At 40.4% G+C, this 22,868-nt stretch overlaps 1 protein-coding gene across 6 annotated transcripts in view; it reads right to left on the minus strand.

Annotated features, from left to right (window-relative positions):
- Positions 1–22,868, minus strand: part of LOC139380983 (myc box-dependent-interacting protein 1) — a 35,290-nt gene extending 12,422 nt beyond the window's left edge. For all 6 annotated transcript variants that reach the window (XM_071124200.1, XM_071124199.1, XM_071124198.1 and 3 more), the window contains exons 1-11: positions 22,567–22,868; positions 17,609–17,689; positions 17,449–17,503; positions 16,153–16,247; positions 9,396–9,491; positions 9,118–9,231; positions 8,442–8,534; positions 5,626–5,711; positions 4,493–4,568; positions 4,245–4,300; positions 3,068–3,149 (exon numbers count right to left, since the gene is read on the minus strand). In XM_071124200.1, coding sequence (XP_070980301.1) covers positions 3,068–3,149; positions 4,245–4,300; positions 4,493–4,568; positions 5,626–5,711; positions 8,442–8,534; positions 9,118–9,231; positions 9,396–9,491; positions 16,153–16,247; positions 17,449–17,503; positions 17,609–17,689; positions 22,567–22,653 — 921 coding nt within the window. In that variant the 5' untranslated portion in view covers positions 22,654–22,868. The remainder of the gene's footprint in view (positions 1–3,067; positions 3,150–4,244; positions 4,301–4,492; positions 4,569–5,625; positions 5,712–8,441; positions 8,535–9,117; positions 9,232–9,395; positions 9,492–16,152; positions 16,248–17,448; positions 17,504–17,608; positions 17,690–22,566) is intronic.

Consider the following 22,868-nt stretch of genomic DNA (forward strand, 5'->3'; position numbering starts at 1 on the left):
CAAATGAACAGAATGCTCTAATGAACAGAATGCTCTAATGAACAGAATGCTCTAATTAACAGAATGCTCTAATCAACAGAACTCTCAAATGAACAGAATGTTCAAATTAACAGAATGCTCAAATGAACAGAATGCTCAAATGAACAGAATGCTCAAATGAACAGAATGCTCAAATGAACAGAATGCTCTAATTAACAGAATGCTCAAATGAACAGAATGCTCTAATTAACAGAATGCTCAAATGAACAGAATGCTCTAATTAACAGAATGCTCTAATCAACAGAACGCTCAAATGAACAGAATGCTCTAATTAACAGAATGCTCAAATGAACAGAATGCTCAAATGAACAGAATGCTCTAATTAACAGAATGCTCAAATGAACAGAATGCTCAAATGAACAGAATGCTCAAATGAACAGAATGCTCAAATGAACAGAATGCTCTAATTAACAGAATGCTCAAATTAACAGAATGCTCAAATGAACAGAATGCTCTAATTAACAGAATGCTCAAATGAACAGAATGATCAAATGAACAGAATGCTCAAATGAACAGAATGCTCTAACTAACAGAATGCTCAAATGAACAGAATGCTCAAATGAACAGAATGCTCAAATGAACAGAATGCTCAAATGAACAGAATGCTCTAACTAACAGAATGCTCAAATGAACAGAATGCTCAAATTAACAGAATAGAGAGCCTTTTTATTTCTCTATTTGGTTATGTCAGAGTGTGATTTGGGTGGGCATTCTAGGTTGTCTATTTCTTTGTTGGCTAGGTATGGTTCCCAATCAGAGGCAGCTGTCTATCGTTGTCTCTGATTGGGTATCATACTTAGGCAGCCCTTTTTCCCACCTTAGATTGTGGGATCTTGTTTGTGTGTAGTTGCTTTCTGCACTGCATGTAGCTTTACGTTCGATTTTTTTTTGTATTTTGTTGTTTTTTCGATGTCATTTAAATAAAAGTTAAATGTACGCCTACCACTGCACCTTGGTCCAATCCATTTCTAAACGAACGTGACACAAATTAACAGAACGCTCAAATTAACAGAACGCTCAAATGACCAGAACACTCAAAATGTTTTATTTAAAAAACCTTAACCTAAATTTGACGTTTGGAGAAACGTGGATGAACTGCTAATTCTGCAGTAGGACTGTGAGAGCTTGCTGTAAAGCGTTACCAACATTCTGAATGAGAGCAATATCTCCCTCTCCCTTAGAGTTGGTCACAGACTAGATGGAGCCAGTATTGCTCCCAGGAGACATCTGCAGACGAGGTGGAAATCTGTTGTCTGTTCTTTCTTAATATAAACACGTGTGTGTGTACGTGTGTGTGTGTGTGTGTGAGTGTGTGTGTGTGTGTGTGTGTGTGTGTGTGTGTGTGTGTGTGTGTGTGTGTGTGTGTGTGTGTGTGTGTGTGTGTGTGTGTGTGTGAGTGTTTTTGCATCCGGGGCACAAGTCTGTCTGTGTGTGCTTGCCTTTAAATACATTGAAAAACTCCCCCGGAAACTTGCAGCAACAGCGTCTGTGTGCAACAAAAATAAATAACATTGACTGAAACCTTAAATCGATCTCAGTTCCATTGTCCGGGGCCAAGTTAACCTCCCCTTTCATCTAAGAGGACCAGAAGCAGTGAGTCTTGGTTGGCTCGTGTTTAGGAGGACTCATGGCTTTCGACCTTCGCCTCTCCCGAGTCCGTACGGGAGTTTCAGCGCTGAGACAAGACTGTAACTACCAATTTGATACAACGAAAAATCCTTATTTAGGGGAGAGATTTGGTTTAAAATATATTTATATAATAATAATTTTACTCCAAAATAAATTAAAAATAAACTGACTCTGACACCATCTAAAGTATAATTTCCACCTCCAGAAATGAGCCATAAAAACATATTGGTAAAAATGATGTTAAAATGATTTTAACATATTGGACTATGTACTGTGCGGTCTATATTATCAGATGTTTACTATTATTGGCAAACAGCATGATCACCTGTAACCCAACTGATGAAGCATTGTGGCTATATCATGTACATAGGCTAAAGCATTGGGTTTGTTCATCTACCGAATTGGACACAACATTCTGATTGCTCTTATTATTAATTATTATTATTTGAGTATAAATATAAATAATGAATAATTATTATTCACTCAAAAAAATAAATAGGTTAACTATTCTACTTTAGAGTTGTCTGGTTTAGTTTTAACACCAAGGAACGTTCCATCCTGAGTGATAAAGTAGAGGCTTTGAATTCCTTTACCAGCAGCTACAGTAGACTACAACCTACAGTCTGAGCTGAGCACCACATAGACTATTACAGTAGACTACAACCTACAGTCTGAGCTGAGCACCACATAGACTATTACAGTAGACTACAACCTACAGTCTGAGCTGAGCACCACATAGACTATTACAGTAGACTACAACCTACAGTCTGAGCTGAGCACCACATAGACTATTACAGTCCCTTCATCTGAACATCGGCATGTCAGCAACAATCATTGTTGTTCACTGCACAAGGTTTAATAGAGAAAATGTAATAATTTAGAATATATTTATTTGGGAATATATTTATTTGGGAATACATTTATTTGGGAATACATTTATTTGGGAATACATTTATTTGGGAATATATTTATTTAGGAATACATTTATTTGGGAATACATTTATTTGGGAATACATTTATTTGGGAATACATTTATTTGGGAATACATTTATTTGGGAATACATTTATTTGGGAATATATTTATTTAGGAATACATTTATTTGGGAATACATTTATTTGGGAATACATTTATTTGGGAATACATTTCGTAGAACAGACATGCTTCGCTATTAGGCTATGTCATTCCAGCCCCTGTGTGTGTGTGTGTGTGTGTGTGTGTGTGTCTGTGTGTGTCTGTGTGTGTGTGTGTGTCTGTGTGTCTGTGTGTGTGTGTGTGTCTGTTTGTGTGTGTGTGTGTGTGTGTGTGTGTGTGTGTGTGTGTGTGTGTGTGTGTGTGTGTGTGTGTGTGTGTGTGTGTGTGTGTGTGTGTGTGTGTGTGTGTGTGTGTGTACTACAGTACCTTAGAGGGGGACTTAGGGATGGGTGGCGGTCCGCCTGGACTCAGAGTGTGATTGGCTGGATCTGCTCCTCTGGGGAGCTCACTAGAGAAGAGAGGGAAGTAGACAGAGAGAGAGAGGGGAGTGGGAGGGGGGAAGACAGCGAGAGGGGGGAAGAGAGAGAGAGGGGGGAAGAGAGAGGGGAGAGAGAGAGGGGACGACAGAGAGAAGGGGGAGAGAGGGGGAAGACAGAGTGAGGGGGGAAAATAGAGAGAGGGGAGAGAGAGGGGGGAAGAGAGAGAGAGGGGGAGAGAGAGAGGGGGAGAGAGGTGGAAGACAGAGAGAGGAGGGAAGAGAGAGAGAGGGGAGAGAGAGGAGGAGAGAGAGAGGGGGGAAGAGAGAGAGGGGGGAAGAGAGAGGGAGAGAGAGGGGGGGAGAGAGAGAGAGGAGAGAGAGGGGGGAAGAGAGAGATAGGGGGAGAGAGAGAGAGAGAGAGAGACAGATGTAGAGAAGGGAAAGACAGGAGAGAGAGAAGAGAGTGAAATCTGATCCCATTGTACAGTACAGAATGGAACGTGCCTGTTAGGTTATAGCGAACAGTGAAGGCAGACTGACAGTCTATACAACTGCAGATACTCTAAAGCAGTGTATATCTCATCCACCAACAGGGCTCTGTCAAAGCAGTTACCTCAGCCAGTTCGACTTATTTGACACATTCTAGAACAAGCCAACCTGATTCAACTGTTCAACTAAATCACCAAAGCCCTTCGTTAGTTGAATCATACGGGCTAGTTCTGGAATACATCCAACGAGTGAAACAAGGGGTAGCCTAAAGTGCCAGAGTCTGTTTGTGCCATCATGCCAACTCCTCGTTACTCATTGTCATGCGATGTTTGGAGTTGGCAAGAGCACACACACAAAAAAAGATGTGGAACGGGGGGGAACTTGAGGAGTGGTTTGGGACTCTTAAAGTCTCTCTGTTTACCATGTGATTAACAGTAACAACCCACCAAGCAGCACTGATCTCAGACACGGAACCAGAGACAGAGGACAGACAAACACATTAGTTTAGTCAGACAGGGCTTCTGCCTTGGTTACCTCCTCTGAGCTCGCAACGACGTCGGTGCATCGCTGTTACCTGTTCATATGCTCATCGTATATTATATACAAGGAAAGGTATACTATACTACAGAAACTCACCCAGACATGTCCTGTTTCTCCAGTTTGACAAGAATATCGTACAGATTCTGGTCGAGCTGCATACGGTGTGATTGAGAGACAGAGAGAGAGAGCGAGAGAGAGAGGGTGGGAGACAGAGAGACAGAGAGAGAGAGAGAGAGAGAGAGAGAGAGAGAGAGAGAGAGAGAGAAAGAGAGAGAAAGTAAACAAGGTCTCCATATTAATTCATGGACTTGTTGGTTAGATCAACATCAAGTCATCAGACTCACCTTCCCCATCTCCTTGTGGAACTTCTCCTCAAAGCCAGACATACTCTGGAAGGTGCTAATGTAGAAGCCAACTCGACTATGGAGACAGAGAGAGAGAGACAGAGGAAGAAGATGGACACAGCGAAGAAGGAGTGAGAAAGAGAGAAAAGGGGTATTTGAGAGTTTTAACAAATAATCATTGTAAACCTTGTGTGGGATGTGTTAGTGCATAGTTAGTATTGTTTGTACTATCATGCACCTTTTGGAATGCAACAAAAACATAATTTCACTTTTTATTCCATAGTGAGATGTACCTGTTCCATAGTGAGATGTACCTGTTCCATAATGAGATGTACCTGTTCCATAGTGAGATGTACCTGTTCCATAGTGAGATGTACCTGTTCCATAATGAGATGTACCTGTTCCATAGTGAGATGTACCTGTTCCATAGTGAGATGTACCTGTTCCATAGTGAGATGTACCTGTTCCATAGTGAGATGTACCTGTTCCATAGTGAGATGTACCTGTCCCATAGTGAGATGTACCTGTTCCATAGTGAGATGTACCTGTTCCATAGTGAGATGTACCTGTTCCATAGTGAGATGTACCTGTTCCATAGTGAGATGTACCTGTCCCATAGTGAGATGTATCTGTTCCATAGTGAGATGTACCTGTTCCATAGTGAGATGTACCTGTTCCATAGTGAGATGTACCTGTTCCATAGTGAGATGTACCTGTTCCATAATGAGATGTACCTGTTCCATAGTGAGATGTACCTGTTCCATAGTGAGATGTACCTGTTCCATAGTGAGATGTACCTGTTCCATAGTGAGATGTACCTGTTCCATAGTGAGATGTACCTGTTCCATAGTGAGATGTACCTGTTCCATAATGAGATGTACCTGTTCCATAGTGAGATGTACCTGTTCCATAGTGAGATGTACCTGTTCCACAGTTAGATGTACCTGTTCCATAGTGAGATGTACCTGTTCCATAGTGAGATGTACCTGTTCCATAGTGAGATGTACCTGTTCCATAATGAGATGTACCTGTTCCATAGTGAGATGTACCTGTTCCATAGTGAGATGTACCTGTTCCATAGTGAGATGTACCTGTTCCATAGTGAGATGTACCTGTTCCATAGTGAGATGTACCTGTTCCATAGTGAGGGCAGTTCCTCCTGCAGATCTTCATTAATCTCCTCGAACACCTTCTGAGCTCTCTCCAACTCGTCCTCCGCCTGACACACACACACACACACACACACACACACACACACACACGCACGCACGCACGCACGCACACACACACACACACACACACACACACACACACACACACACACACACACACACACACACACCAACAAACACAATATCTGTCACAAGGCACATATGGTCCTTATTTTACACTTACCATTCCAATATACTGTAAAATGCAGTTAACCAGTAAACCATCTAACTACTAGCCACCTACTAGCCACCTACTAACCACCTACTAACCAACTACCATCCACCTACTAGCCACCGAACTATCCAACTACTAGTCACCTACTAGCCACCTACTATCCACCTACTATCCACCTACTAACCAACTACTATCCACCTACTAGCCACCCAATATCCAACTACTAACCCACTGCCAGCCAACGACTGGCCAACTACTAACCAACTAAGCCAACTACTGGCCAACTACTAACCAACTACTGGCCAACTACTGGCCAACTACTAGCCAACTACTTGCCAACTACTACTGGTCAACTACAATCCAACTACTACTGGCCAACAACTAGCCAACTACTGGCCAAATAATACTGGGCAACTACTGGCCAACTACTGCCCAACTACTAGCCAACTACTACCCAACTACTGGCCAACTACTACTGGCCAACTACAAGCCAACTACTACTAGCCAACTACTACTTAATTACTGGCCAACTACAAGCCAACTACAACTAGCCAACTACTACCCAACTACTGGCCAACTACTACTGGCCAACTACAAGCCAACTACTTGCCAACTACTACTGGACAACTACTAGCCAAGTACTACTGGCCAACTACTGGCCAACTACTCGCCAACTAGCCAACTACTATTAAACTCCTAACCAACTACCGGCCAACTACTGGTCAACTACTAACCAACTAATGCCAACTACTGGCCAACTACTAACCGACTACCAGCCAACTACTGGCCAACTACTACTGGCCAACTACAAGCCAACTACTACTGGCCAACTGCTACTGGACAACTACTAGCCAACTAATACTGGCCAACTGCTACTGGCCAACTACTAGCCAACTACTAGCCAACTACTGGCCAACTACTACTGGCAAACTACAAGCCAACTACTACTGGCCATCTGCTACTGGACAACTACTAGCCAACTACTGGCCAACTCCTAGTCAACAACTATTAAACTCCTAGCCAACTACTGGCCAACTACTGGCCAACTACTGGCTAAATACTGACCAAGTACTGGTCAACTACAGGCTAACTACTTGCCAACTACTGTTTGAGTTGTGATTATGGTTCATTGTTAGCTATCTAGCTACATGTCTTAACAAAATACTCCACTATGCAAGTTACCATTTCGGGTGCGTTCATCAATTCAGCCTGGCCATCTACTCCGATTTCAGAGCACTCTTGTCTGAGTGTGCCAGAGCGCAGAATAACTGATGAATTTACGAACACTCAACACATGTTGAATATGGCCGGTGTCAGTAAACATCGGCAAAAAAGCGTAATTCAATTGTTGCCAGCAGCACCGTTACAGTCACCAACACTCTGGATAACATGAAAACAGCTTAGCGCGGCTAGGGCAAGTAAAGTGGTCAGAGTAGAGTCTCTCATTATGTGTCTGGAAGTAGCTAGCAAGTTAGCCAATGTTAGCCAGTTAGCTTGGGTGCTTGACTGCCGTTGTGAGGTCAGAACATTCGTATCAACCCTACTCATTGGCCAGAGCGTCCAGTGTGCGCTCTGAACGCAAAACACTCTGAATTTACAAACGGACGATCTGACAGCACAGTTGCAGTCACCAACGCTCTGTTAACTTGGGTGCTAACTCTGTTAACTTGGATGCTAACTCTGTTAACTTGGGTGCTAACTCTGTTAACTTGGATGCTAACTCTGTTAATTAACTTGGGTGCTAACTCTGTTAACTTGGGTGCTAACTCTGTTAATTAACTTGGGTGCTAACTCTGTTAACTTGGGTGCTAACTCTGTTAATTAACTTGGGTGCTAACTCTGTTAACTTAGGTGCTAACTCTGTTAATTAACTTGGATGCTAACTCTGTTAACTTGGGTGCTAACTCTGTTAACTTGGATGCTAACTCTGTTAACTTGGGTGCTAACTCTGTTAATTAACTTGGGTGCTAACTCTGTTAACTTGGGTGCTTGACTGATGTTGTTAGGACAGAACGCTCGGATCAATCCTTAAAGAGAAGGGTGGGGCTAAAGCTTAAGAGGGTGTGAACAATGCTGAATGGGTGGGGCTAAAGCTTAAGAGGGTGTGAACAATGCTGAATGGGTGGGGCTAAAGCTTAAGAGGGTGTGAACAATGCTGAATGAGTATAGACATAGAATAGCTCTCCGGTAGGTACAAACTATTTAAGGGACATTTTCAACAACAACAAAAAATCAGCATTCAAAGCATAATTACTTTCCCATTGTTCCTCAACTGTAGTGTATAACATACCATTTTGTAGCTCTGAGTCTCGACTTTCATCCACAAAACACAATTTCAATTTTTGCTACATAAGACTGATTTGAGCCGGGTCGGTCATACATAGCAAACCATAACTCCCTTGTCTGAAGACAAAGGTTTTGTGTCTGGGAAAGAAACGGTGTAAAATGAGGGCTCTTTCTAAAGGTCTAAAGCTATTGTAGGCAGTCTACAGACTAAAATAGAGTGTTGGGTCCCAATGACAGCAGTAGTCAACAGGGTGGCTGAGAGAGGTGGTGGACCCACCTGGTTCCTGGAGAGGTTACTCTGAGCAATGTTGTGGGCTGACAGGATGCCCTGAGCCCAAACTGGTGTGGCCCTTTCCAACAGAGATGCTGGCTAGAGGTGGGAAAAGATGAAAAGATGAAGAGAGAGAGAGAGAGAGAAAGAGAGAGAGAGAGAGAGAGAGACAGAGAGAGAGAGAGAGAGAGAGAGAGACAGAGAGAGAGAGAGAGAGCGAAAGAGAAGGAGAAGGAGAAATTAGAGAGAGAGAAAGCGAGAGAGCGAAAGAGAAGGAGAAATTAGAGAGAGAGAGAGAGAGAGAAAGAGAGAGAGGGACAGAGAAAGTGAGAGGGACAGAGAGAGAGAGAGAACGAAAGCGAAAGAGAAATGAGAGAGAGAGAGAGAGAAAAGGACAGAGAGAGAGAGAGAGAGAGAGAACGAAAGCGAAAGAGAAATGAGAGAGAGAGAGAGAGAGAGAGAACGAAAGCAAAAGAGAAATGAGAGAGAGAGAGAGAGTCAGAGAGAGAGAGAGAACGAAAGTGAAAGAGAAATGAGAGAGAGAGAGAGTATTTTCAACAGATTTACACGTATTTAGTTCAGTGTAAATTACTGGCATACAGAGACAACAGATTGATATTAATTGCAGAATTACGCAGGATTAAAAGGGCTACATATCCAGTGCTGAGAGAGGTCTTGTTACCTTGGTGATCTTGATGCCCCCGTCCTTTCCTTTCTTCCCCTTATTGGTAGAAGAGTGGTTGTGTCTGGCGCTGTCGTAGTCCACAAGCTTCCTGTCACGCTTTGCAATACGAGACTGAAGAAGAAGAAGACGAGCACACCTCATCACAAACAAGTGATGAAAGCAGTTTGATGAAGGCAGCTGTACTCTATACGAATCAAAGCTAGTCCTCAGGAAGGGAGCACGACGATGAGGAAACTACCTTAAAGATCAGGGAACTGTCTAAGATATGATCATACCTTAATATCAGGGAACTGTCCAAGATACGTGTCCATAGATATCAAAGCATTATCCACCAGCTTCTGATGGAAGTCGGTCCACAGAACATCAGTGTCCTGCAACCCGAAACAAGGAAGTGAAGTTAAATTACTGAATGGCAGCCTACCTCAAAGTAGTACAGCTGAATGGCAGCCTACCTCAAATGTGTATCGACCATTCAGCTCCTTAAATAACCCTGAAGCTACGACCTAATAGAAATGCCTAGTACTATCACTTCCACTGAGTGAGTAAAACACAAATTATTTATTTACCTCAAAGTTGTTTCTTCTCTAAGCCTTTATTTACACTGGAGAGAGAAGGATGTGGAGAACAGGGAAGGGACAAAATGAAGGACAAATAAAGCATGAATGAATGAACGAGCACAGATGATAGAAAGCATAGCAAAAGTATAGGTAGTTACTGAGAAGAACACAATGGATATGAACAGGAAGAAGGGAAACAGATGATGTCACAGAGAAGAGGGAGAGCCAAGGACGTAAAGCTGCAGTTTGGGATATGGGAAGCTGTTCAACGGTAATTTCAATTAGCAGGGCTGCAGTTTTGGTCTTTTTTTCGAATCCCAGAATGAGCTTTAATGCAGCTAAAATAGTAATATTTTGGTAAGATAGACCAGAACCAGAAGCATGCTATGAAAGTTATGGTCTGATGCCAAACTTTCCTACTCAACACATATGTACAGCTCCTACTTCTGTCAAAAGAAAGCGGAGATAAAGAGAGAGAGAGAGAGAGAGAGAGAGAAAGACAGAGAGAGAGAGAGAGAGAGAGAGAGAGAGAGAGACAGAGAGAGAGAGAGAGAAAGACAGAGAGAGAGAGAGAGAGAGAGAGAAAGACAGAGAGAGAGAGAGAGAGAGAGAGAGAGAGAGAGAGAGAGAGAGAGAGAGAGAGAGAGAGAGAGAGAGAGAGAAAGACAGAGAGAGAGAGAGAGAGAGAGAGAGAGAGAGAGAAAGACAGAGAGAGAGAGAGAGAGAGAGAGAGAGAGAGAAAGACAGAGAGAGAGAGAAAGACAGAGAGAGAGAGAGAGAAAAACGCTCCTTAGCTCTTTGAATCATTGCAGAAAAACATTTTTTTTGTTGTTGTTGCATTTTCTATTCCAATAGACTATTAGAAGAGGGACGCTTGCTGAATGTTTGCTGAGTGTTAAATACAGCAGCAAATAGAACTCACGGGTAGTTAGAAAGAAGAACGAAATGCTCGATAGTGGTAGGATATAGCAGTTATTAATTCAGACCCATCACCATTCAGATGGTGGTAGACTATAGCAGTTATTAATTCAGACTAATAACCATTCAGACCCATTACCATTCAGATGGTGGTAGACTATAGCAGTTATTAATTCAGACCCATAACCATTCAGATGGTGGTAGACTATAGCAGTTATTAATTCAGACCCATAACCATTCAGACCCATTACCATTCAGATGGTGGTAGACTATAGCAGTTATTAATTCAGACCCATAACCATTTAGATGGTGGTAGACTATAGCAGTTATTAATTCAGACCCATAACCATTCAGATGGTGGTAGACTATAGCAGTTATTAATTCAGACCCATAACCATTCAGATGGTGTTAGGCTATAGCAGTTATTAATTCAGACCCATAACCATTCAGACCCATAACCATTCAGATGGTGGTAGACTATAGCAGTTATTAATTCAGACCCATAACCATTCAGACCCATAACCATTCAGATGGTGGTAGACTATAGCAGTTATTAATTCAGACCCATAACCATTCAGATGGTGGTAGGCTATAGCAGTTATTAATTCAGACCCATAACCATTCAGATGGTGGTAGACTATAGTAGTTATTAATTCAGACCAATAACTATTCAGACCCATAACCATTCAGATGGTGGTAGACTATAGCAGTTATTAATTCAGACCCATAACCATTCAGATTGTGGTAGACTATAGCAGTTATTAATTCAGACCCATAACCATTCAGATGGTGGTAGGCTATAGCAGTTATTAATTCAAACCCATAACCATTCAGATGGTGGTAGGCTATAGCAGTTATTAATTCAGACCCATAACCATTCAGACCCATAACCATTCAGATGGTGGTAGACTATAGCAGTTATTAATTCAGACTAATAACCATTCAGACCCATTAACATTCAGATGGTGGTAGACTATAGCAGTTATTAATTCAGACTAATAACCATTCAGACCCATTACCATTCAGATGGTGGTAGACTATAGCAGTTATTAATTCAGACCCATTACCATTCAGATGGTGGTAGACTATAGCAGTTATTAATTCAGACTAATAACCATTCAGACCCATTACAATTTAGATGGTGGTAGACTATAGCAGTTATTAATTCAGACCCATAACCATTCAGATTGTGGTAGACTATAGCAGTTTTTAATTCAGACCCATTACCATTCAGATGGTGGTAGACTATAGCAGTTATTAATTCAGACCCATAACCATTCAGACCCATAACCATTCAGACCAATAACCATTCAGATGGTGGTAGACTATAGCAGTTATTAATTCAGACCCATAACCATTCAGATAGTGGTAGACTATAGCAGTTATTAATTCAGACCCATAACCATTCAGACCCATAACCATTCAGACCAATAACCATTCAGATGGTGGTAGACTATAGCAGTTATTAATTCAAACCCATAACCATTCAGATGGTGGTAGGCTATAGCAGTTATTAATTCAGACCCATAACCATTCAGACCCATAACCATTCAGATGGTGGTAGACTATAGCAGTTATTAATTCAGACTAATAACCATTCAGACCCATTACCATTCAGATGGTGGTAGACTATAGCAGTTATTAATTCAGACTAATAACCATTCAGACCCATTACCATTCAGATGGTGGTAGACAATAGCAGTTATTAATTCAGACCCATTACCATTCAGATGGTGGTAGACTATAGCAGTTATTAATTCAGACTAATAACCATTCAGACCCATTACCATTCAGATGGTGGTAGACTATAGCAGTTATTAATTCAGACCCATTACCATTCAGATGGTGGTAGACTATAGCAGTTATTAATTCAGACTAATAACCATTCAGACCCATTACAATTTAGATGGTGGTAGACTATAGCAGTTATTAATTCAGACCCATAACCATTCAGATTGTGGTAGACTATAGCAGTTTTTAATTCAGACCCATTACCATTCAGATGGTGGTAGACTATAGCAGTTATTAATTCAGACCCATAACCATTCAGACCCATAACCATTCAGACCAATAACCATTCAGATGGTGGTAGACTATAGCAGTTATTAATTCAGACCCATAACCATTCAGATAGTGGTAGACTATAGCAGTTATTAATTCAGACCCATAACCATTCAGACCCATAACCATTCAGACCAATAACCATTCAGATGGTGGTAGACTATAGCAGTTATTAATTCAAACCCATAACCATTCAGATGGTGGTAGGCTATAGCAGTTATTAATTCAGACCCATAACCATTCAGACCCATAACCATTCAGATGGTGGTAGACTATAGCAGTTATTAATTCAGACTAATAACCATTCAGACCCATTACCATTCAGATGGTGGTAGACTATAGCAGTTATTAATTCAGACTAATAACCATTCAGACCCATTACCATTCAGATGGTGGTAGACAATAGCAGTTATTAATTCAGACCCATTACCATTCAGATGGTGGTAGACTATAGCAGTTATTAATTCAGACTAATAACCATTCAGACCCATTACCATTCAGATGGTGGTAGACTATAGCAGTTATTAATTCAGACCCATAACCATTCAGATTGTGGTAGACTATAGCAGTTTTTAATTCAGACCCATTACCATTTAGATGGTGGTAGACTATAGCAGTTATTAATTCAGACCCATAACCATTCAGACCCATAACCATTCAGACCAATAACCATTCAGATGGTGGTAGACTATAGCAGTTATTAATTCAGACCCATAACCATTCAGATAGTGGTAGACTATAGCAGTTATTAATTCAGACCCATAACCATTCAGACCCATAACCATTTAGACCAATAACCATTCAGATGGTGGTAGACTATAGCAGTTATTAATTCAGACCCATAACCCTTCAGATGGTGGTAGACTATAGCAGTTATTAATTCAGGCCCATAACCATTCAGATGGTGGTAGACTATAGCAGTTATTAATTCAGACCCATAACCATTCAGACCCATAACCATTCAGATGGTGGTAGACTATAGCAGTTATTAATTCAGACCCATAACCATTCAGACCCATAACCATTCAGATGGTGGTAGGCTATAGCAGTTATTAATTCAGACCCATAACCATTCAGACCCATAACCATTCAGATGGTGGTAGGCTATAGCAGTTATTAATTCAGACCCATTACCATTCAGATGGTGGTAGACTACATCAGTTATTAATTCAGACCCATAACCATTCAGATGGTGGTAGACTATAGCAGTTATTAATTCAGACCCATAACCATTCAGATGGTGGTAGACTATAGCAGTTATTAATTCAGACCCATAACCATTCAGATGGTGGTAGACTATAGCAGTTATTAATTCAGACCCATAACCATTCAGATGGTGGTAGACTATAGCAGTTATTAATTCAGACCCATACCCATTCAGATGGTGGTAGACTATAGCAGTTATTAATTCAGACCCATAACCATTCAGACCCATAACCATTCAGACCCATAACCATTCAGATGGTGGTAGTCTATAGCAGTTATTAATTCAGACCCATAACCATTCAGACCCATAACCATTCAGACCCATAACCATTCAGATGGTGGTCGACTATAGCAGTTATTAATTCAGACCCTTAACCATTCAGACCCATAACCATTCAGATGATGGTAGACTATAGCAGTTATTAATTCAGACCCATAACCATTCAGATGGTGGTAGACTATAGCAGTTATTAATTCAGACCCATAACCATTCAGACCCATAACCATTCAGATGGTGGTAGGCTATAGCAGTTATTAATTCAGACCCATAACCATTCAGACCCATAACCATTCAGATGGTGGTAGACTATAGCAGTTATTAATTCAGACCCATAACCATTCAGACCCATAACCATTCAGATGGTGGTAGACTATAGCAGTTATTAATTCAGACCCATAACCATTCAGACCCATAACCATTCAGATGGTGGTAGGCTATAGCAGTTATTAATTCAGACCCATAACCATTCAGACCCATAACCATTCAGATGGTGGTAGGCTATAGCAGTTATTAATTCAGACCCATTACCATTCAGATGGTGGTAGACTATAGCAGTTATTAATTCAGACCCATAACCATTCAGATGGTGGTAGACTATAGCAGTTATTAATTCAGACCCATAACCATTCAGATGGTGGTAGACTATAGCAGTTATTAATTCAGACCCATACCCATTCAGACCCATAACCATTCAGATGGTGGTAGACTATAGCAGTTATTAATTCAGACCCATAACCATTCAGATGGTGGTAGACTATAGCAGTTATTAATTCAGACCCATAACCATTCAGATGGTGGTAGACTATAGCAGTTATTAATTCAGACCCATAACCATTCAGATGGTGGTAGGCTATAGCAGTTATTAATTCAGACCCATAACCATTCAGACCCATAACCATTCAGACCCATAACCATTCAGATGGTGGTAGACTATAGCAGTTATTAATTCAGACCCATAACCATTCAGACTAATATCCATTCAGACCCATAACCATTCAGATGGTGGTAGACTATAGCAGTTATTAATTCAGACCCATAACCATTCAATCTTCTTGAAGAGAAGTGAAAGCCTTCTGCATCTAATTCGTGTCCTATGTTTTTCAAGCATGTCATCAGAACGTTAAAGATAAGGACAATAAAACCCATTTAATTTAACTCGTGAAAGCGAGGAAGGAATAAATGAAGCAATAGAGAGAGAAAGAGGAGGTAGGCTACTGACATTAGGGTAGATATTATGAAAGATATGCAACAGATTTCAAAACTGTTATTACATTTGCTAGCCTATACTTGTAACTGTGTAGGATGCATGTGCTGCAACTTAATCACATGTTCTCTCCCTGCTTCATCACGGTTTGAATGATGTGTGTAATTCCAGTCTATATAACACGGTATAATATAATACAGTACAGTAATACAGTTCACTTAAAAAGATTAGCCTACTGATTTACCCATGAGAGCGTAGCTACATTATGTTTTTCTGTCGTGCATAATGTGCAGTAGTCTATATCATATATTTATTGGATAACAGCACAATGACAAAAACATTATTTTTTTTTTGTTGCTTGGGCTCATTAAAATGTTCACGCTGGTCAAAGCTCTGATCAAATGCAGACATATTTATATGCTTTAGAGTGGTTTTGAATGCTTTAGAATGGTTTTGAATGCTTTAGAATCCTTTAAAATCCTTTAGAATGCTTTAGAATCATTTAGAATGCTTTTGAATGCTTTTGAATGACACTTCCGATTTTAGCGGGAAATACTCGGTTATCTAGTAGGAAAGTGATTTATTCTCGGGATGGAACATTTGTAAAATTCCGGGAAAATATTCAACCCTAGTGTGTGTGGGGGAGGAAGAGAGAGTTGGAGAGAGAGCACAGTCAGGGAGCGAGAGGGAGTGACTGAGGGCTGAGAGACTGCAGGGGCTGAAGAAGAGAGAGAAAGGATAGAAGGATGGGTCAGTGAATTAAATGAATGTGACTTTAGTTGTGATAACTAAAGATGCCCTCTGACCTCAACGATGGAGTCCAAGTCATCTTTGCCGTACCACTCCGGCTCGTACATGTCAGACAGACACTCCTGAAGGTTCTTGGAGGATTCGTGCATCGCTGTAGACAGACAGAGAGACAGGCAGACAGACGGACGGACAGACGGACAGTAGGACAGACAGACAGACGGATAGACAGACAGACAGACAGAGAAACAGACAGACAGACGGATAGACAGACAGACAGACAGAGAAACAGACAGACAGACGGACAGAGAAACAGACAGACAGACGGACAGACAGACAGACAGACAGACAGACAGACAGAGAAACAGAGAAACAGACAGACAGACAGACAGACAGACAGACAGACAGACAGACAGACAGACAGACAGACAGACACAGACAGACAGACAGACAGACAGACAGACAGACAGACAGACAGACAGACATGACAGACATGACAGACAAGACAGGCAGACAGACAGACAGACAGACAGACAGACAGACAGACATGACAGACATGACAGACATGACAGACAGACAGGCATCAGTGGAGAGGATTGTACAGACCAAAATAATGACTTATGGGCAGATAGCTGTTGCAATCTCCATTGAGAATTTGTTTTTTTTGTCCAGGACTAAGCTTAATCTATGTCTGGAAATCCAGCCCTAACATGCTTCCACACCGCCCGCGTTGCGTTGCACGAGCCTTGCAAAATATTTACACATACATGCTATTCAGTCATTTCATCCAAACTGCTCGCGCGCGTCAATGAGCGTCTGCGTAGCTAGGCGTTAAAATAGAACTTGGCTCTATTTTTGACGCTTGACGCTCCGCAAGTCCCGCCTCTCCCATCTCCTCATTGGTTTTTTCAGGAGCCTATATCCACGTGGGTGATTTAGAGATGAACTGGAGGTTCACACTCCAGTCCAGTTGGTGGTGCTAATGCACTTTAAAATCGGTTGACAACCGCCAATTCAAATCCATAGAAGAAGAAGAAGTGATTACTAGAAACTAACTTTTATCTGTGGGTTTAATTGTCAGAGTAAAGAACACATGGTTTTGTGTGACTCCAAATGGGTCCAGTTTAAAAGGACCTCGCTAAATGTCCAGGAATGTTTCATGTGTGGTTTTTGACCTGTCCCCAAATGAATACAGTTGGTTCAGAGTCCATTTTAATATTTCAACCTGCGTGTTATGATCGTGTCTGATGTGGGATGGACAAAATCAACTATGCGCTCGATGACGCACGCGGGTGCACGTACGTGCCCGGAGTAGTCATCGTGTTAAAATAGTCTAGATTAAATTATAATCTTACTTTGTACTGCAGCCAGGTAGGCTCTAAGGTCTTTTTGCAGTTTGGATCCCTCTGTCTGAGAAGGGAACATAAAACATGTCATTGTACACAGATCATGGCTTTTGTTGGAGGAGGCAGATCATTTTTAATTAAAAGACTAATATTGTTTGTTGACTCTTACATATTGTTTGTTGAAGTTGATTACTCCTTCCTCAAATGCAACATCTCTGGTCTCATCTGCTTTACCCAACTTCTGCATTACCTGGGGAAAAAATACATTGAACAAAGACATACCTTTAACATTCATCTTTATCCTAGCCATTTATACAAGAGAGGTACATATGTAAAACAATCCTTGTCTCATTTATACAGGAGAGGTACATATGTAAAACAATCCTTGTCTCATTTATACAAGAGAGGTACATATGTAAAACAATCCTTGTCTCATTTATACAGGAGATATACAGGTACGCCCTACAGACTTGGCCTGGCTCCTCATGTATCAGACACCTAGCAGAGGGGAGCAGCAGGGTAGCCTAGTGGTTAGAGTGTTGGACTAGTAACCGGAAGTCCCCGAGTTGACAAGGTACAAATCTGTCATTCTGCCCCTGAACAGGCTGTTCCTGGGCCGTCATTGAAAATAAGAATTTGTTCTTAACTGATTTGCCTAGTTAAATAAAGGTAAAATAAAAGATCTGGTACTCAAAAATAACTGTTTTATGAGTTGAAGTGACTTTTTCCTTCAAATTAAAGGAACTGTTATAGGGAGAACGATGGCCCCAAATTATGACAATCTTTACATGGAACTCTTACAAACATGATCGCATTCTCAACCCTGAGAAAAATACCTTTCTATCCAAGATCAAACTATATCGACGTTATATAGATGATACATTGGCATTAACCTGATGTTCAGTGAAAATCTTTAAAAAGTGGAATGGTCATTTTCGTTTCACCGTGGACTTTGATTACTTCAGCGTCAGCTTCCTTGACATTCAGATCACCAAAGAAAAGGACACGCTCGTCACCAATCTATACAGGAAGCCCACAGATCGAAAGACGCTTCTAAGAAGTGATAGTTTCCACCCCATTCCTCTAAAGAAAAGCCGATCAGTCAGTTTAAACATGTCCGGCGAATCTGTAGCTGCTTTCTCCCAACAAAGTACAGTTTTGATGAACAGATTTCGGGATAGAGATTATTCCGAGGAGTGCCTACAATCAGCTGGAGAACGCATCATGGACACTAGCCAATTGGATAGCTTGAAATCCTCAGTACGCAAAAAGACTGACCCGAGGATACAATGTTTTGTGGAATATTCTCCTCTGGGAAATGCCATGCAAGGTACAATCAAAAAACATTGGCACATTATTCAGTTCAAACCCCAGATGATTCAGTTCAGACCCCAGATGATTCAGTTCAGACCCCAGATGATTCAGTTCAGACCCCAGATGATTCAGTTCAGACCCCAGATGATTCAGTTCAGATCCCAGATGATTCAGTTCAAACCCCAGATCACAAAGACAGTCTCAGAGTAGATAATTTACAGTGTAATAGATAACTATGCTTTGTTGAAAGGAACAATTTTTTTCCGGGGAAACAAATAGCTACTTTGGAGTTGACTACAACTATTTGAGGACAGATTAGAGGTCGACCGATTAATCAGAATGGCCGATTAATTAGGGCCGATTTCAAATTTTTGTGCGCCGATTTGCCCGATTAAAAAATAATACAACAAATAAATGTATACCTTTATTTAATCTTTATTTTACTAGGCAAGTCAGTTAAGAACACATTCTTATTTTCAATGACGGCCTATGAACGGTGGGTTATCTGCCTTGTTCAGGGGCAGAACGACAGATTTTCATCTTGTCAGCTCAGGGGATCCAATCTTGCAACCTTACAGTTAACTAGTCCAACGCAATAACGACCTGCCTCTCTCTCATTGCACTCCACAAGGAGACTGCCTGTTACGCGAATGCAGTAAGCCAAGGTAAGTTGCTAGCTAGCATTAAACTTATCTTATGAAAAACAATCAATCATAATCACTAGTTAACTACACATGGTTGATGATATTACTAGATATTATCTAGCGTGTCCTGCCTTGCATATAATCTGACTGAGCATACAAGCATACAAGTATCTGACTGAGCGGTGGTAGGCAGAAGCAGGCGCGTAAACATTCATTCAAACAGCACTTTAGTGCGTTTTGCCAGCAGCTCTTCGTTGTGCGTCAAGCATTGCGCTGTTTATGACTTCAAGCCTATCAACTCCCGAGATGAGGCTGGTGTAACCGAAGTGAAATGGCTAGCTAGTTAGCGCACGCTAATAGCGTTTCAAACGTCACTCGCTCTGAGCCTTCTAGTAGTTGTTCCCCTTGCTCTGCATGGGTAACGCTGCTTCGAGAGTGGCTGTTGTACTTGTGCTGCTGGTTAGAGCCCAGGGAGGAGCGAGGAGAGGGACGGAAGCTATACTGTTACACTGCCAATACTAAAGTGCCTATAAGAACGTGAAATAGTCAAAGGTTAATGAAATACAAATGGTATAGAGAGAAATAGTCCTATAATTCCTATAATAACTACAACCTAAAACTTCTTACCTGGGAATATTGAAGACTCATGTTAAAAGGAACCACCAGCATTCATATGTTCTCATGTTCTGAGCAAGGAACTGAAACGTTAGCTTTCTTACATAGCACATATTGCACTTTTACTTTCTTCTCCAACACTTTGTTTTTGCATTATTTAAACCAAATTGAACATGTTTCATTATTTACTTGAGGCTAAATTGATTTTATTGATGTATTATACTAAGTTAAAATAAGTGTTCATTCAGTATTGTTGTAATTGTCATTATATTTATTTAAAATTGGCCGATTAATCGCTATCGGCTTTTTTGGTCCTCCAATAATCGGTATCGGTATCGGCGTTGAGAAATCATAATCGGTCAACCTCTAGTACAGATCTCAGAAAAGCAAATACTTTTTTTCATAAATATTTGAATATTATTAGATTGGCTGCCTTCAAATAATGGCAGAACTGTATCTTGAACTGAATGTTGAAGATATAAATATAATGAATAGAGCACACACAATCTCCTATGCTATCTGACAGTCATATTGGATCTACTCAATACATTTCTATGCGAACGTTATGTAAATGTCCATTCTCCTGAAAGTGCATTGCTTCAGGTGTACATAATCAAGTAAAACAAATTAAATAATTATATTTTGTACAGAGAAGTATAAATAAGTTGTGATGCTCAACTACTGTATGGCTCTTTCAACATGCCACTGAAAAGGTTGAAAGTTGCAATAGATTTTTATGGTACCTGAAAATATTGCAGAATAACTCAAAGTCATTCGCAAACATTGAAAACAGCAAGTTGGATGCTATAACACAGCAAATGATCCATTGTTAAAAAAAAAAAATTAAATCAACACTGAAAGTGTTGAGTCTGTGGACACATATAGACACTGGAAAAGTGTTCTACTAACAAACTGCTTAGTGTAAAGCCTTATTCAAATATTTCCCAGAGTGCCTTTCCTTTTTAGTAAAAATTGTAGTTACTACCCATGACTGTACTTGTTAGTGACATGGTTGTTGCATTCATCTGTTTTTGTTCTTTCAGACCAGCTAGTCAGATACTAAGTGAATATGTAAAAAAACGTTTAGTTTTTTTTTTGCACAATAACATAAGTATTTCATAAGGCATTATTCTGAGGGCCTAGTTTTACCCCAATATAGGGGCCTGAAACTCATACACATTACTTTCCATTCAAAACCATGCCTAACATTATCATATTTCCCAGCATGCTCTATTGCCGGTTTATTTTTTTATTTTTTCAATATCAATGTTTGTGAATGTACATTTATTACATTTATTGATTAACCTTATGCTACACAAAGATAATAACATAACCTTTTCTAAAACTAATACAATCAGTTAGTTAGATTTTTTTGGCACTCGTAATTGAAATGTTTGTTCCAGTTTAAATACCTTAGGTATATATAATCCACCCAATGTATGTAGTAACTGTAGTAACCCTTTCTATGCAATTATAAAGCACTTTTCTAAGTCTTATGTAACAACAATGTTGATTTGTAATATATTCACAATGTTACTACACATGTATAAAAACTGGATGTCAAGTGTTACTGTGTTACCTTAGGTCACTCACTATTGACATATATTTGTCGTGTCATTTTTAAGCTCAAAAGTGTTTCTCCTGTATTTAAATCTACCTATAGGCTAGATTCATATCAAAGAGCCCTCCCAACCATGCGCTAATGATCTTATATATAGACTAATTCAACTAACTGTTGTAGTTTTTTGGTTCTTCATGACATATTTGGCAGCCATCAAATAAAAAATGTAAAAAAAAAAACGTTTTTTGTTTTCAAATAACTTGCATATACTGTATTCTAATACCTCTTAAACATATTTCTTCAACTTTGACATTACAGAGTATTTTGGATAGATCGTTGACAAAAAAAAAAAAGACAATTAAATCCATTTGAATGCCACTTTGTAACACAACAAAATGTATTTAAAAACGTGTGGGAAAAAAGTAATAGTTTCTGAAGGAACTGTACACGTTGTCCATCCCCCACCTCCCATCCAGTCATTCCCTCCCTCTGTTGTCCAATAGGGATACAAGGCCACTAATACCATCAGGTCATATACCATTTGAATTACAGCTAAATAAGGCTTTTTATTACATGTTAAATTAACTACTGTATATCAAATCTAACCGGAAACGGAATCCTTTTTGGTTATGGGTGCTGCATGGAATGTAATCGACAATATTGTTATTGAATAGTCACTGCACTATTGCAGGCCGGATTAGTGAATTCATTTAATTTGCAGAACATTACATTGGTTTAGCTATACAATTACTTATATTGCTCAATTTCTACATACATATCTACATGTTTGCGGCCGATAGGTATACTGTTAAAAGGTATGAGTGTAATTAAATAACGGATGAATTAAGGACATATCCCGACGACCGCAGGCCTACTAGGTTTTTAAAGGTTGACCGTCATGATGATGCGTCATTGAGTCCTCTCCGGGTGATGTCATTTGGATGGAACAAGACATAACGGAATATAACGCATTTACGTTATTCAATATCTTACCTTCTCTTGGGCCCGTGTTAATTTTTTCTGCACGTTACTGGCAAGTTTCCCCGCAGTAACCCCCTTCCCCATCCCCATCTCTGCCATCTTGTCTTCCGATAAGCTCTCGATTCAATAGAAGAAAAATAACGACTCTCTACCGAGGAAGTAGCGACATCAACGTCGACGGAAAAAGTAGTCACCACTCGTGATCGTAGGCCTTTGTAACGGTAACGTTTCGGAACGGGTGTCTGTGTGTGGCGAACAGACCCAGCGAATGGTTTTCCAGTTTCCAGCTATGCGTAAGGTGGCCTACCGTTATG

This window comes from Oncorhynchus clarkii, chromosome 22 (genome assembly GCF_045791955.1).
Source record: "Oncorhynchus clarkii lewisi isolate Uvic-CL-2024 chromosome 22, UVic_Ocla_1.0, whole genome shotgun sequence".
NCBI lineage: Eukaryota > Metazoa > Chordata > Actinopteri > Salmoniformes > Salmonidae > Oncorhynchus > Oncorhynchus clarkii.